The sequence below is a fragment of the Coregonus lavaretus genome (genome assembly GCF_964263955.1).
Source record: "Coregonus lavaretus genome assembly, chromosome: 29".
Classification (NCBI taxonomy): domain Eukaryota; kingdom Metazoa; phylum Chordata; class Actinopteri; order Salmoniformes; family Salmonidae; genus Coregonus; species Coregonus lavaretus.
Genome location: NC_140016.1, coordinates 8,534,069 through 8,551,022, shown reverse-complemented (window position 1 = coordinate 8,551,022; position 16,954 = coordinate 8,534,069). Strand labels below are relative to the sequence as shown.

Here is a 16,954-nt window from a genome sequence, read left to right as displayed (position 1 = left end):
ACTCTGCACTCAGACACACAGATAGAGCTAGTCTAACTTTATATACATTTCCTTTCTTCATTTCTGAGGGGGTTTAGATCAAGTGCATTTTTCATTACATTAAAACTTGAGTCAAATCCTCATAAGATCCACGTAGCATGATTTTAACAGGCAGAGAGTCTAAATTCACTTTAACCCACATATTGTGGGATGACCAGTTATCATGTTGGTCTACAGTATAAATCCATCTAAAACATTTAAGTATATTTATTCTCTACTTATAAGAGATAAACTCTGGTTATCATGCTGGGGTTGTGGGTTGAGGAGGGTTGAGGCCTTTGGTTCATTCTCAGTGGTGAGAAACCATACAGCTCAAGACAATCGGATCATTATCAAACTCCCTGATTCTGCTTTTGAGTTATGTTGGGTGTAGGGGGTTGCTAGCCTCGTGAGACTGCCTGATCTCACAAGCGTAATCATTTATGTACTGTATGCTCGCAGGCTCAGGCTGTCTCGCAAGGCAAAGGGGTTGCTAGGCTGAAAAGGATCAGGCTGGCTCGCGAGGCTAAAGGGGTTGCTAGGCTGAAAAGGATCAGGCTGGCTCGCGAGGCTAAAGGGGTTGCTAGGCTGAACAGGATCAGGCTGGCTCGCGAGGCTAAAGGGGTTGCTAGGCTGAAAAGTATCTGTAGGTTTTATAGGTTTTGGGTGGGATGCACCTCTCCCACTGGAGAGGGTAGTGCCAGACCAGGCAGGCTGGTGTGGAGAGGACGTGTTGGGGTATTTCAGGGCCTGGCGACAGGAGGTGCATTGGATCCATGGGGGTCACATCCACAGAAAAGAAGGAGCCAGGGCCATGTTAGGAGCCAGGGGTCAGGGGTCAGGAGTGGTCTGAGACCTTCACAGGGTCCATCATTTAAATCTAAATCACACTCTCTCTCTCTCTCCTCCACACTGACATCCAGGCTGCATCTAGAATGGCATCCTAAGTGCACTGTATAGAGAATTAGGTTGCCATTTCAGACACAACTCAGTCCCACCGTGGAGCCTCAGGGCTCGGTTCTTTGTCTTGTTCTCTGTCTGTCTGCTTTAAGAGACCACTCTGCTGACAACAGCTACAGTGCATTCGGAAAGTATTCGGACCACTTCACTTTTTCCTCATTTTGTTACGTTACAACCTTATTCTAAAATTGATTGAATTGTTTTTTTCCCTCATCAATCTACACACAAATGACAAAGCAAAAACAGGTTTTTAGAAATCTAAAAAACCGAAATATCACATTTACATAAGTATTCAGACCCTTTATTCAATATTTTGTTGAAGCACCTTTGGCAGCGATTACAGCCTTGGCACACCTGTATTTGGGGAGTTTCTTCCATTCTCTGCAGATCCTCTCAAGCTCTGTCAGGATGGATGGGGAGCATTGCCGCACAGCTATTTTCAGGTCTCTCCAGAGATCGGGTTCAAGTCCGGGCTCTGGCTGGGCCACTCAAGGACATTCAAAGAGTCTGAGGTCCTGAGCGCTCTGGAGCAGGTTTTCATCAATGATCTTTCTGTACTTTGCTCCGTTCATCTTTCCCTCGATCCTGACTAGTCTCCCAGTCCCTGCCGCTGAAAAACATCCCCACAGCATGATGCTGCCACCACCATGCTTCACCGTAGGGATGGTGCCAGGTTTCCTCCAGACGTGACGCTTGGCATTCAGGCCAAAGAGTTCAATCTTGGTTTCTTCAGACCAGAGAATCTTGTTTCTCATGGTCTGAGCGTCCTTTAGGTGACTTTTGGCTTCCGTCTGGCCCCTCTACCATAAAGGCATGATTGGTGGAGTGCTGCAGAGATGGTTGTCCTTCTGGAAGGATCTCCCATCTCCACAGAGGAACTCTGGAGCTCTGTCAGTGTGACCATCGGGTTCTTGGTCACCTCCCTGACCAAGGCTCTTCTCCCCTGATTGCTCAGTTTGGCCGGGTGGCCAGCTCTAGGAAGAGTCTTGGTGGTTCCAAACTTCTTCCATTTAAGAATGATGGAGGTCACTCTGTTCTTGGGGACCTTCAATGCTGCAGAAATGTTTTGGTACCCTTCCCCAGATCTGTGCCTCGACACAATCCTGTCTCGGAGCTCTTCGGACAATTCCTTCAACCTCATGGCTTGGTTTTTGCACTGTCAACTGTGGGACCTTATATAGACAGGTGTGTGCCTTTCCAAATCATGTCCAATCAATTGCATTTACCACAGCTGGACTCCAATCAAGTTGTAGAAACATCTCAAGGATGATCAATGGAAACAGGATGCACCTGAGCTCAATTTCGAGTCTCATAGCAAAGGGTCTGAATACTTATAAGGTATTTCTTTTTTATTTATTTAATAAGGCTGTAACGTAACAAAAAGTGGAAAAAGTAAAGGGGTCTGAATACTTTCCGAATGCGCTGTACGTGCTATTTCTCTGTATGTTTCTAATCCCTCTGGTTGATATTGGCTAGATCGGTGCACTTTACAATAATGTACTTCAGCATTATGTGGTACTACACATGAGGACAATCTCATTCTGACTCTCTTACATGAGGGATGCCTGTGATTTCCCTCCTGTATTACCTTGGCTATAGCAACAAGATAGACATCATATGTTAGCTATACATCACTCCAAAACAACCTCACAGATGAGTCGAGGGAAATAAAAAGTGAATGTTACACTCTCTTCAAAGAACACACATGCCTACTTGTATTGCTTAGAGGTACTGTGTACGCGGCTAATGTTCTGCAATAAGGAGCAGGCAGCATATGTTCTTGTGTATCACAACATATGACCTCTAATATATTTTATTTAACGACGTAAACTCCACTGTTTCACCTCAACCATCAAGGTTAGTAGTTCATTCAATCTTTGGCCTCATTATGGAGAGAACAGTGATTGGCTCCCTGTGAGTGAGTGAGTGAGTGAGTGAGAGAGAGAGAGAGAGAGAGGAGAGAGAGAGAGAGAGAGAGAGAGAGAGAGAGAGAGAGAGAGAGAGAGAGAGCGAGAGAGAGAGAGAGAGAGAGCAAGAGTCCGCCAATCTCAGTTACTATACTAATGAGAACCAGTGGCATGTCTAAGTAGTGAACTGAGAGAGAGAGAGCGACAGTTTGAGATATAAGGGCTGGTCTGGGAACAGACTTTACAGGGCTTTTGTAGTTTCAGACTGGTCTTGGATCAGGGGTTTTGAGGAGGATGCGAGGAGTGATTGGGGTATAAGGACTGGTCTAGGATCAGGGGTTTTATGCGGGTGTGTTTGGGGGTATAAGGACTGAGTTATAGTGTGTGACTGACCTTGCGTCCGGAGTCGTTGCTGCCACACTCTCCTTTATCGTACCACCATTTGTTCTTTAGTTTGTCTAAGACGGCCTGCTCATTGAGCTTCAACACGGCTAGGTTTACCGGGATCCTGCACGTACACCCACACCACACCCAGGGCAGGGCAGGGCAGGGCCATAACATAAATAACATAGCATAACATATGTTATATTATGTCAGTCATTCAGAACATTTTCAATCATATACCACATCTACGCATCAGGGTTTACTGCACTTTAGCTGTGTCACTGGTAAGAAGTTTGAACCCTCACACACACGTTCACTCACAGGCAAATACATAAAGTATACATCAACATCATTAGCAACATACATGTACATCAGAGTCAAAGTGATATGTGTTAATACTCCATCTATCTCTGTGGGCTCTGTCTCCCTACTGTACTGTACGATAGTAGATGTGTATTACTGTATCACTTTGGGTAACCGGCACACTAGCTGTGGACCCTCTGTTACGGAACACAACACGTCAGAAAAGATTCTGATTCTGGATTCTATTCCCCTTTAAAAGCTGTAGGAGCGTCTAGTTAGTAGGAGATGCTGGGGCACAGAGATACAAACAAACCCAATTCTGCTGTTTGTGTGTGTGGAGTCTTCAGTGTATCAGCTTACCAGGGAACTTATGCATGAATGAACGCTATCCTTACTTATTCATGAGAACAGGGTAAGGGAGGGGCTACTAAAATTCAAACTGTGCCAATTCCAGACACCCTCCTCCCAGAAGGACTACAGTAGTTTATGTTGGCTAGGGAGAGAGTATGATGTCTCTCTGTAGTTTTAAGTTGGCCCCTACACACAGAGATGAAGTACTTGTTACCCTTCGTGTTGAAGTCGGGCCATAGACCTATCCATGGCTAGGGAGAGATACAATATCATGTGTCTCTCTTGTGTATTAAGCCCCCCCCCCACCCTTCATACAGAGTTGTCAGGAAGTGTTTCCATCCAGAGTGTCTGAGCAGCTTTGTGATTGGCCAGTTACCCCCCTGGTGGATCAGCGTGGTTGGTTGAAACAGGGTTCTGACCTTGGAGTCCCCGCCCCCGCTGCCACACTCGCCCTTGTCGTACCACCATTTGTTTTTCAGTTTGTCCAACAGGCCTTGCTCGTTCAGTTTTAACACGGCCAGGTTAACAGGGTTTCTTTAGAACGATAATAGATACAATCATAACTGGGTCAGTTTTACTGGGTTAGGAAATACTATCAACTGTATATTATGGACAGGTATATAAATATATATTTATAGACTGTACAGAGTGATAATGAAAATGTTGGAGCTATATTTTAATAATAATAACTGTGTTAGGGTTTGAAAGAGTATATGGATAGGTAGGTTAAGTAGTGGTTATGATTATGAATGTTGAATCGCCTGCTTGGCTAAGACAATGGCGATATATGGAGTGAATATACTATGGAGCAGGGTTGATCTTGAGTTTGGGCATTCTAAATGCTTCATATACAGTATATTACTTCTATATCTCGATGGACTGAAATGCTTGCTGGCCATACTTGAGTCAGGCTTAACCAAAGAGAGGACAGGACCTCTTAGAGGGAGAGAGCAGATATCATGGGGAGATGCTTCAGATATGGAAGCCTGCCTGCCTGCATGTCTCTGGATGATTTTGTCCTTTCAATGTTTCCACTATGCGGATATGGCTTGCTATGGAAATTGAGAACTATCAATATTCCATCCACCCTTAACATTCTTAGAGACAGGAATTCAGTGTTCAGAAATGAAGGGTTATCAGCATTCGATCCATACAAATATGCTTAGTTGTTGAGTGTCAAAACTCCCTTTAGAGTAGAGTGAAGTTTCTCTCATTTCTTTCTTAGTTGATAATTTACTCTAGCATTGAAAGAAGACCACCAACTACCTCAGCGAACTTAACTACCACATCCATATCTATAGCACCTCTCTGATAGGCTACCTGTCTCTCTCCATCCCAGGAACTGTCTCTCTCTCTCTCTCTCGCTCTCTCTCTCTCATCCCAGGTAGAGTCAGACATGAACGTGTATGTGTTCATGTACAGTATATAATAATATACCCTGTTGGTGGGTTAGAGGTTAGAGGTTGAGTAGATGAGGCAGCAGAGTGATTGGTGGTGGGTTAGAGGTTAGAGGTCGAGTAGATGAGGCAGCAGAGTGATTGGTGGTGGGTTAGAGGTCGAGTAGATGAGGCAGCAGAGTGATTGGTGGTGGGTTAGAGGTTAGAGGTCGAGTAGATGAGGCAGCAGAGTGATTGGTGGTGGGTTAGAGGTTAGAGGTCGAGTAGATGAGGCAGCAGAGTGATTGGTGGTGGGTTAGAGGTTAGAGGTCGAGTAGATGAGGCAGCAGAGTGATTGGTGGTGGGTTAGAGGTTAGAGGTCGAGTAGATGAGGCGACAGAGTGATTGGTGGTGTGTTAGAGGTTAGAGGTCGAGTAGATGAGGCAGCAGAGTGATTGGTGGTGGGTTAGAGGTTAGAGGTCGAGTAGATGAGGCAGCAGAGTGATTGGTGGTGGGTTAGAGGTTAGAGGTCGAGTAGATGAGGCAGCAGAGTGATTGGTGGTGGGATGGGGATAGAAGGCAGGAATGGGGTTGAAAGAGGAGTGGGTTTTCCCAACAAAACACAACAGTACACATCAGGGATGGAGCTAGGACAAGGTCAAAACACAACAACAGTATTTCACAGTAGTGAAAAATAAGTCTTCAGGGTAACAACAGTTGAGATCCTGTCAAATGAAGAGCTGTTAATGTAGCAATTCTGAGCGATAAATTCAATCAAACTGGCATCGTATCTCGTATCGACTGTACTGAAATGATACTGCAGAATGGTTTCAGACACTGTGAGAATATTCAGTAGACTCTCCTCACAGGTAGATGCTTATAGATTCAGAACGTGTCCTGTGTGAGAACAAAGATATGTCACCAGGCAACACCTTGATTAAACAGAGCCCTCAGTAAACAAAAAAGAGGGTGTTCACTAATTTCTGATTTGGACAGAGAATAAATATTTATTTACCCACATCTTAAATGTCTAGCCAGAACAATGGGATCTCAATTAATGAAAGGGGCCATTCAGTCTGAAATAGTCTCAGACTCCCTTACAAAACATTATCTGAGTAATGAACCCAGTCTTCTCTGTCAGTATCAGACATCTGTGAATACCACCGACCACAGTGTGTGTGTGATCTTAGGCCGCTGGCGGGAGAGAGGAGGGGTTAGGAGTGTGTGTGTGTGTGTGTGTGAGAGAGCTTGGACCGCTGGGGGAGAAAGGGAGAGAGAAGGGGTTAGGAGTGTGTGTTTGTCTGTGTCTGTGTCTGTGTCTGTGTCTGTGTGTGTGTGTGTGTGTGTGTGTGTGTGTGTGTGTGTGTGTGTGTGTGTGTGTGTGTGTGTGTGAGTGTGTGATAAATACATTGATTGTGAGTGAGGACCTTCGCTGTGTGCATGCAGCTTACTGAGACAGTCCACTAAATGACTATTCAATGACACTAAATGAAATCTCCCCATAGGAGACTTCTCATTAAAATAAATGGAGATGATTATGGTTGAAGTCAAAGCTCCACATGACCCCTCCAAGTCCTTTATGGAACAGAATAAATGTAAGATATGGACTGTAGTCATGAGAGGTGAGGTTAGGCGGTGTTGAGATGTCTGCTGTAGCTGTTATCATCTAATAAAAATAATCACAAATAGAAAATGTGATTTTCTAATCATTTCCCATCATAGCTTCACAACATCAGTCTGCATTGATGATCTGAGTGCTTACAGGAGTAGCAGTGAAAACACTAGACAGACTGTTTAAATGTAGGCCACACAGAGCCTCTGCCCAGATACATTGTTTGTGAGTGCCGTGTGTGTGTGCGCATTTGTGTGATTGCTTGTCTAAAGTCAGAAAGAAGAGAGGGTGAGACAGAGAGAGACAGGGAGAGAGAAAGATAGAGGGAGAGAAAGAGAGAGGGAGTGAAAGAGAGAGGGAGAGAAAGAGAGAGTGAGAGACAGAGTAGTTGAGGCTTCAAAGGAAGCAGGGCCAAATAAAACTGCACTAGAACACAACAACACAATCCTCAGATAGAGAGGAGAACAGAGGAGAACAGAGGAGAGAGGAGAACAGAGGAGAACAGAGGAGAGAGGAGGAGAACAAAGGAAAGAGGAGAACAGAGGAGAACAGAGGAGGAGAGAGGAGAGAGGAGAACAGAGGAGAACAGAGGAGGAGAGAGGTGAACAGACGAGAGAGGAGAACAGAGGAGAGGAGAACAGAGGAGAGAGGAGAACAGAGGAGAACAGAGGAGAGAGGAGAACAGAGGAGAACAGAGGAGAACAAGAGGAGTGGGGAGAACAGAGGAGAAAGGAGAACAGAATAGAACAGAGGAGAGAGGAGAACAGAGGAGAACAGAGGAGAACAAGAGGAGAGAGGAGAACAGAGGAGAACAGAGGAGAACAGAGTAGAACAGAGGAGAGAGGAGAACAGAGGACAACAGAGGAGAGAGGAGAACAGAGGAGAACAAAGGATAACAAAGGAGAGAGGAGAACAGAGGAGAACAGAGGAGAACAGAGAACAGAGGAGAACAGAGGAGAGCGGAGAACAGAGGACAATAGAGGACAACAGAGGAAGGAGGAGAACAGAGGAAAGAGGAGAACAGAGGAGATAGGAGAACAGAGGAGAGAGGAGGAGAACAGAAGAGAACAGGGGAGAACAGAGGAGAACAGAGGAGAGAGGAGAACAGAGGAGAACAGAGGAGAACAGAGGAGAGAGGAGAACAGAGGAGAACAAAGGAGAGAGGAGAACAGAGGAGAACAGAGGAGAACAGAGGAGAGAGGAGGAGAACAGAGGAGTGAGGACAACATAGGAGAACAGAGGAGAACAGAGGAGAACAGAGGAGTGGGGAGAACAGAGGAGGAGAGAGGAGAACAGAGGAGAGAGGAGAACAGAATAGAACAGAGGAGAGAGGAGAACAGAGGAGAACAGAGGAGAACAAGAGGAGAGAGGAGAACAGAGGATAACAGAGGAGAACAGAGAACAGAGGAGAACAGAGGAGAGCGGAGAACAGAGGACAACAAAGGACAACAGAGGAAGGAGGAGAACAGTGGAAAGAGGAGAACAGAGGAGAGAGGAGAACAGAGGAGAACAAAGGAGAGAGGAGAACAGAGGAGAACAGAGGAGAACAGAGGAGGAGAGAGAAGAACAGAGGAGAGAGGAGAACAGAATAGAACAGAGGAGAGAGGAGAACAGAGGAGAACAGAGGAGAACAAGAGGGGAGAGGAGAACAGAGGAGAACAGAGGAGAACAGAGAACAGAGGAGAACAGAGGAGAGCGGAGAACAGAGGACAACAGAGGCCAACAGAGGAAGGAGGAGAACAGAGGAGAGAGGAGGAGAACAGAAGAGAACAGAGGAGAGAGGAGAACAGAGGAGAACAGAGGAGAGAGAAGAACAAATGAGAGAGGAGGAGAAGAGGAGCACAGAGGAGAACAGAGGAGAACAGAGGAGAGAGGAGAACAGAGGAGAACAGAGGAGAGAGGAGAACAGAGGAGAACAGAGGAGAGAGGAGAACAGAGGAGAACAAAGGAGAACAAAGGAGAGAGGAGAACAGAGGAGAACAAAGGAGAGAGAAGAACAGAGGAGAACAGAGGAGTGGGGAGAACAGAGGAGAACAGAGGAGGAGAGAGGAGAACAGAGGAGAGAGGAGAACAGAATAGAACAGAGGAGAGAGGAGAACAGAGGAGAACAGAGGAGAACAAGAGGAGAGAGGAGAACAGAGGAGAACAGAGGAGAACAGAGAACAGAGGAGAACAGAGGAGAGCGGAGAACAGAGGACAATAGAGGACAACAGAGGAAGGAGTAGAACAGAGGAAAGAGGAGAACAGAGGAGAGAGGAGAACAGAGGAGAGAGGAGGAGAACAGAAGAGAACAGAGGAGAACAGAGGAGAGAGGAGAACAGAGGAGAACAGAGGAGAGAGGAGAACAGAGGAGAACAGACGAGAACAAAGGAGAGAGGAGAACAGAGGAGAACAAAGGAGAGAGGAAAACAGAGGAAAACAGAGGAGAACAGAGGAGAACAGAGGAGAGAGGAAAACAGAGGAGAGAGGAGGAGAACAGAGGAGAACAGAGGAGAGAGGAGAACAGAGGAGAGAGGAGAACAGAGGAGAACAAAGGAGAGAGGAGAACATAGGAGAACAGAGGAGAACAGTGGAGAGAGGAGAACAGAGGAGAGAGGAGAACAGAGGAGAACAGAGGAGAGAGGAGAACAGAGGAGAACAAAGGAGAGAGGAGAACATATGAGAACAAAGGAGAGAGGAGAACAGAGGAGAACAGAGGAGAACAGAGGAGAACAGAGGAGAGAGGAGAACATAGGAGAACAGAGGAGAGAGGAGAACAGAGGAGAACAGAGGAGAGAGGAGAACAGAGGAGAACAGAGGAGAGAGGAGAACAGAGGAGAGAGGAGAACAGAGGAGAACAAAGGAGAGAGGAGAACATAGGAGAACAAAGGAGTGAAAAGAACAGAGGAGAACAGAGGAGAACAGAAGAGAACAGATGAGAAAGGAGAACAGAGGAGAACAGAGGAGAGAGGAGAAAAGAGGAGAACAGAGGAGAGAGGAGAACAGACCAGAACAGAGGAGAGAGTAGAACAGAGGAGAACAGACGAGAGAGGAGAATAGAGAGCAGAGGAGAACAGAGGAGAGAGGACAAGAGAGGAGAGAGGAGAACAGAGGAGAACAGGGGGGAGAGGAGAACAGAGGAGAATAGAGGAGAGAGGAGAACAGAGGAGAGAGGAGGAGAACAGAGGAGAGAGGAGGAAAACAGAGGAGACAGAGGAGAGAGGAGAACAGAGGAGAACAGAGGAGAGAGGAGAACAAAGGAGAGAGGAGAACAGAGGAGAACAAAGGAGAGAGGAGAACAGAGGAGTGGGGAGAACAGAGGATAACAGAGGAGGAGAGAGGAGAACAGAGGAGAGAGGAGAAAAGAGGAGAGAGGAGAACAGAGGAGAACAGAGGAGAGAGGAGAACAGAGGAGAACAAAGGAGAGAGGAGAACATAGGAGAACAAAGGAGAGAGGAGAACAGAGGAGAACAGAGGAGAACAGAGGAGAACAGAGGAGAGAGGAGAACATAGGAGAACAGAGGAGAGAGGAGAACAGAGGAGAACAGAGGAGAGAGGAGAACAGAGGAGAGAGGAGAACAGAGGAGAACAAAGGAGAGAGGAGAACATAGGAGAACAAAGGAGTGAGGAGAACAGAGGAGAACAGAGGAGAACAGAGGAGAACAGATGAGAAAGGAGAACAGAGGAGAACGGAGGAGAGAGGAAAACAGAGGAGAGAGGAGGACAGTAGAAAAGAGGAGAACAGAGGAGAACAGAGGAGAACAGAAGAGAGGAGAACAGAGGAGAGAGGAGAACAGAGGAGAGAGGAGAACCGAGGAGAACAGAGGAGAGAGGAGAAAAGAAGAGAACAGAGGAGAACAAATGAGAACAGAGGAGAGAGGAGAAAAGAAGAGAACAGAGGAGAGGGGAACAGAGGAAAACAGGGGAGAGAGGAGAAAAGAAGAGAACAGAGGAGAACAAATGAGAACAGAGGAGAGAGGAGAACAGAGGAGAACAGAGGAGAGAGGGGAATAGAGGAAAACAGGGGAGAGAGGAGAACAGAGGAGAGAGGAGGAGAAAAGAGGAGAACAGAGGAGAACAGAGGAGAGAGGAGAAAAGAAGAGAACAGAGGAGAACAGAGGAGAACAGAGGAGAACAGAGGAGAACAGAGGAGAGAGGAGAACACAGGAGAACACAGGAGAACACAGGAGAACAGAGGAGAACAGAGGAGAGAGGAGAAAAGAGGAGAACAGAGGAGAGAGGAGAACAGAGCAGAACAGAGGAGAGAGTAGAACAGAGGAGAGAGGAGGAGAACAGAGGAGAGAGGAGGAAAACAGAGGAGACAGAGGAGAGAGGAGAACAGAGGAGAACAGAGGAGAGAGGATAACAGAGGAGAACAAAAGAGAACAAAGGAGAGAGGAGAACAGAGGAGAACAAAGGAGAGAGGAGAATAGAGAACAGAGGAGAACAGAGGAGAGAGGACAAGAGAGGAGAGAGGAGAACAGAGGAGAACAGGGGAGAGAGGAGAACAGAGGAGAATAGAGGAGAGAGGAGAACAGAGGAGAGAGGAGGAGAACAGAGGAGAGAGGAGGAAAACAGAGGAGACAGAGGAGAGAGGAGAACAGAGGAGAACAGAGGAGAGAGGATAACAGAGGAGAACAAAAGAGAACAAAGGAGAGAGGAGAACAGAGGAGAACAAAGGAGAGAGGAGAACAGAGGAGTGGGGAGAACAGAGGATAACAGAGGAGGAGAGAGGAGAACAGAGGAGAGAGGAGAACAGAATAGAACAGAGGAGAGAGGAGAACAGAGGAGAACAGAGGAGAACAAGAGGAGAGAGGAGGACAGAGGAGAACAGAGGAGAACAGAGAACAGAGGAGAACAGAGGAGAGCGGAGAACAGAGGACAACAGAGGACAACAGAGGAAGGAGGAGAACAGTGGAAAGAGGAGAACAGAGGAGAGAGGAGAACAGAGGAGAACAAAGGAGAGAGTAGAACAGAGGAGAACAGAGGAGTGGGGAGAACAGAGGAGAACAGAGGAGGAGAGAGGAGAACAGAATAGAACAGAGGAGAGAGGAGAACAGAGGAGAACAGAGGAGAACAAGAGGGGAGAGGAGAACAGAGGAGAACAGAGGAGAACAGAGAACAGAGGAGAACAGAGGAGAGCGGAGAACAGAGGAAAACAGAGGACAACAGAGGAAGGAGGAGAACAGAGGAAAGAGGAGAACAGAGGAGAATAGAGGAGAGAGGAGAACAGAGGAGAGAGGAGGAGAACAGAGGAGAGAGTAGGAAAACAGAGGAGACAGAGGAGAGAGGAGAACAGAGGAGAACAAAGGAGAGAGGAGAACAGAGGAGTGGGGAGAACAGAGGATAACAGAGGAGGAGAGAGGAGAACAGAGGAGAGAGGAGAACAGAATAGAACAGAGGAGAGAGGAGAACAGAGGAGAACAGAGGAGAACAAGAGGAGAGAGGAGAGAGGAGAACAGAGGAGAACAGAGAACAGAGGAGAACAGAGAAGAGCGGAGAACAGAGGACAACAGAGGACAACAGAGGAAGGAGGAGAACAGTGGAAAGAGGAGAACAGAGGAGAGAGGAGAACAGAGGAGAACAAAGGAGAGAGGAGAACAGAGGAGAACAGAGGAGTGGGGAGAACAGAGGAGAACAGAGGAGGAGAGAGGAGAACAGAGGAGAGAGGAGAACAGAATAGAACAGAGGAGAGAGGAGAACAGAGGAGAACAGAGGAGTGGGGAGAACAGAGGAGAACAGAGGAGGAGAGAGGAGAACAGAGGAGAGAGGAGAACAGAATAGAACAGAGGAGAGAGGAGAACAGAGGAGAACAGAGGAGAACAAGAGGGGAGAGGAGAACAGAGGAGAACAGAGGAGAACAGAGAACAGAGGAGAACAGAGGAGAGCGGAGAACAGAGGAAAACAGAGGACAACAGAGGAAGGAGGAGAACAGAGGAAAGACGAGAACAGAGGAGAGAGGAGAACAGAGGAGAGAGGAGGAGAACAGAAGAGAACAGAGGAGAGAGGAGAACAGAGGAGAACAAAGGAGAACAAAGGAGAGAGGAGAACAGAGGAGAACAAATGAGAGAGGGGAACAGAGGAGAACAGAGGAGTGGGGAGAACAGAGGAGAACAGAGGAGGAGAGAAGAGAACAGAGGAGAGAGGAGAACAGAGGAGAACAGAGGAGAACAAGAGGAGAGAGGAGAACAGAGGAGAACAGAGGAGAACAGAGAACAGAGGAGAACAGAGGAGAGCGGAGAACAGAGGACAATAGAGGACAACAGAGGAAGGAGGAGAACAGAGGAAAGAGGAGAACAGAGGAGGGAGGAAAACAGAGGAGAGAGGAGGAGAACAGAAGAGAACAGAGGAGAACAGAGGAGAGAGGAGAACAGAGGAGAACAGAGGAGAGAGGAGTGAGAAGAACAGAGAACAGAGGAGAGAGGAGAACAGAGAACAGAGGAGAACAGAGGAGAACAGAGAACAGAGAACAGAGAACAGAGGAGAACAGAGAACAGAGGAGAGAGTAGAACAGAGAACAGAGAACAGAGGAGAGAGGAGAACAGAGAACAGAGGAGAGAGGAGAACCGAGAACAGAGGAGAGAGGAGAACAGAGAACAGATGAGAGAGAAGAACAGAGAACAGAGGAGAGAGGAGAACAGAGAACAGAGAACAGAGAACAGAGAACAAAGGAGAGAGGAGAACAGAGGAGAACAAAGGAGAGAGGAGAACAGAGGAGAACAGAGGAGTGGGGAGAACAGAGGAGAACAGAGGAGGAGAGAGGAGAACAGAGGAGAGAGGAGAACAGAATAGAACAGAGGAGAGAGGAGAACAGAGGAGAACAGAGGAGTGGGGAGAACAGAGGAGAACAGAGGAGGAGAGAGGAGAACAGAGGAGAGAGGAGAACAGAATAGAACAGAGGAGAGAGGAGAACAGAGGAAAACAGAGGAGAACAAGAGGGGAGAGGAGAACAGAGGAGAACAGAGGAGAACAGAGAACAGAGGAGAACAGAGGAGAGCGGAGAACAGAGGAAAACAGAGGACAACAGAGGAAGGAGGAGAACAGAGGAAAGAGGAGAACAGAGGAGAGAGGAGAACAGAGGAGAGAGGAGGAGAACAGAAGAGAACAGAGGAGAGAGGAGAACAGAGGAGAACAAAGGAGAACAAAGGAGAGAGGAGAACAGAGGAGAACAAATGAGAGAGGAGAACAGAGGAGAACAGAGGAGTGGGGAGAACAGAGGAGAACAGAGGAGGAGAGAAGAGAACAGAGGAGAGAGGAGAACAGAGGAGAACAAGAGGAGAGAGGAGACCAGAGGAGAACAGAGGAGAACAGAGGAGAACAGAGGAGAACAGAGAACAGAGGAGAACAGAGGAGAGCGGAGAACAGAGGACAATAGAGGACAACAGAGGAAGGAGGAGAACAGAGGAAAGAGGAGAACAGAGGAGAGAGGAAAACAGAGGAGAGAGGAGGAGAACAGAAGAGAACAGAGGAGAACAGAGGAGAGAGGAGAACAGAGGAGAACAGAGGAGAGAGGAGTGAGAAGAACAGAGAACAGAGGAGAGAGGAGAACAGAGAACAGAGGAGAACAGAGGAGAACAGAGAACAGAGGAGAACAGAGAACAGAGGAGAACAGAGAACAGAGGAGAGAGTAGAACAGAGAACAGAGAACAGAGGAGAGAGGAGAACAGAGAACAGAGGAGAGAGGAGAACTGAGAACAGAGGAGAGAGGAGAACAGAGAACAGAGGAGAGAGAAGAACAGAGAACAGAGGAGAGAGGAGAACAGAGAACAGAGAACAGAGGAGAGAGGAGAGAGGAGAGAGGAGAAGAGAAGAAAGGAGAGTAGAGGAGCGGAGGGGGGGGGGGGGGCAGATTTCGACAGACCACTTCTTTTGTAAGCACTCAGATTCCGGTCAGCCTGGCCAAGCCCCAGGTGGTGGATGTCAAGGGCTTAGCAAGGCTTCAGCTCTCACAGACACAGAGATATACTGCTCTGGAGTAGTCATAGAGCTTACACTTTGCAGTACACACTTCTTCGAAACCTTTTTGGTTCCAGGTAGAACCCTTCTGGGTTCCAGGTAGAACCCTCGGTGGAAAGGGTTTACATGGAACCCAAAAGGGTTCGACCTGCATCCAAAAGGGTTTTACCTGGAACCAAAAAGGGTTCTTCAAAGTGTTCACCTATGGGTTCTAGATAGCCCCTTGTAGTCATAGAGGTTACGTCAAATTGCCATTTTGTGGTTACGTCAAATTGCCACGTCAAATACACCTTTTAACATTAGGTCATACATGCTGCTTATTACACTGATAAAACAGTGTGTCAAGGGTTTGATGTTTATAGAGGCTGCATCCCAAATGGCACCCTATTCCCTACATAGTGCACTACTTTTGACCAGCACCCTGTGGGCCTTGGTCAAAAGTAGTGCACAATATAGGGAAAAGGGATGTATCCAGTATCTCCATACAAAACAATATTCATGCAAAAAAAGCTGCCTAAGCCATTTCGAGCTCTGAGGCAGAGGTGCAGTTACACGTTATTACCTGAGGGGAGAGCCCTTGGGCGTGGCGATGCCGTATCCTTTAGAGTCCAGGTTCCCTCCGACCTTCATGGTGTCACAGGGTTTCCTCTGCTCGATGTACTCGTTCATGGTGGACTCTAACAGGTAGGCGTACTTCCCTTTAGACTTCCTGACCCTCATCACTCCCTCGTCTGTGGTCTTCACAAACACTGAGGGGTCGGCCGACTTCATGTACGACCACATCTTCTCAAACACTGCAATCTTAGACCGCTGGGGAGAGAGGAGGGGTTAGAATTGTGTGTGTGTGTGTGTGTGTAAACTGCATGTAGATGCTAGTTAAACAGGTGTGTGTCTATGACTAAACCACAGGTCTCACTCTGAAGAACTCTTTAGTGGAACCAGCATCCAGAGTTCCGTAGGCGATCTCAGTCTGTTTAGCCAGGTCCTCAGCACTCTCTATGGGGGAGACCATCCTCTCCACCGTGAGGAAAGCAGCCAGATTGGCCGTATAGGATGAGATGATGATGAGGGTGAAGAACCACCACACGCCACCCACTATTCGTCCTGACAGAGACCTAGAGGTAGAAACACCCAGAGACAGGGGTTAGAGACAGGCCTACGTACGTACCTACACACACAACCTCTAGGATATGCCCAGCTAGACTTGAAAGGAGACATATATAATGGAGCCCCTACAAAAATACACCCATCTGCATAACTCTCCATTAGGATAGACCTCATTCACTTACATTATAACAAACCAAACCAAAGCCTCTGCCTTTCACATGACTCTGACCTATCTAGCATCACATTACAGTAGGACTCACCCACCCTGACTACCTACAGTACAGCAGGTCTCTGTCTGTGTCTCATCATCACCCACCCTGACTACCTACAGTACAGCAGGTCTCTGTCTGTGTCTCATCATCACCCACCCTGACTACCTACAGTACAGCAGGTCTCTGTCTGTGTCTCATCATCACCCACCCTGACTACCTACAGTACAGCAGGTCTCTGTCTGTGTCTCATCATCACCCACCCTGACTACCTACAGTACAGCAGGTCTCTGTCTGTGTCTCATCATCACCCACCCCAACTACCTACAGTACAGCAGGTCTCTGTCTGTGTCTCATCATCACCCACCCTGACTACCTACAGTACAGCAGGTCTCTGTCTGTGTCTCATCATCACCCACCCTGACTACCTACAGTACAGCAGGTCTCTGTCTGTGTCTCATCATCACCCACCCTGACTACCTACAGTACAGCAGGTCTCTGTCTGTGTCTCATCATCACCCACCCTGACTACCTACAGTACAGCAGGTCTCTGTCTGTGTCTCATCATCACCCACCCTGACTACCTACAGTACAGCAGGTCTCTGTCTGTGTCTCATCATCACCCACCCTGACTACCTACAGTACAGCAGGTCTCTGTCTGTGTCTCATCATCACCCACCCTGACTACCTACAGTACAGCAGGTCTCTGTCTGTGTCTCATCATCACCCACCCTGACTACCTACAGTACAGCAGGTCTCTGTCTGTGTCTCATCATCACCCACCCTGACTAC

The 16,954-nt window shown here is 47.6% G+C and overlaps 1 protein-coding gene across 1 annotated transcript in view; it reads right to left on the bottom strand.

Moving 5' to 3' along the window:
• LOC311104647 (glutamate receptor 1-like) overlaps window positions 1-16,954 on the bottom strand; it is a gene marked incomplete at both ends in the record, with an annotated part of 152,495 nt that overhangs the window by 3,061 nt on the left and 132,480 nt on the right. Inside the window, 3 exons of the mRNA XM_084146500.1 lie at window positions 4,343-4,457; window positions 15,409-15,656; window positions 15,763-15,961. Of these exons, the coding sequence (XP_084002626.1) occupies window positions 4,343-4,457; window positions 15,409-15,656; window positions 15,763-15,961 (562 nt within the window). The remainder of the gene's footprint in view (window positions 1-4,342; window positions 4,458-15,408; window positions 15,657-15,762; window positions 15,962-16,954) is intronic.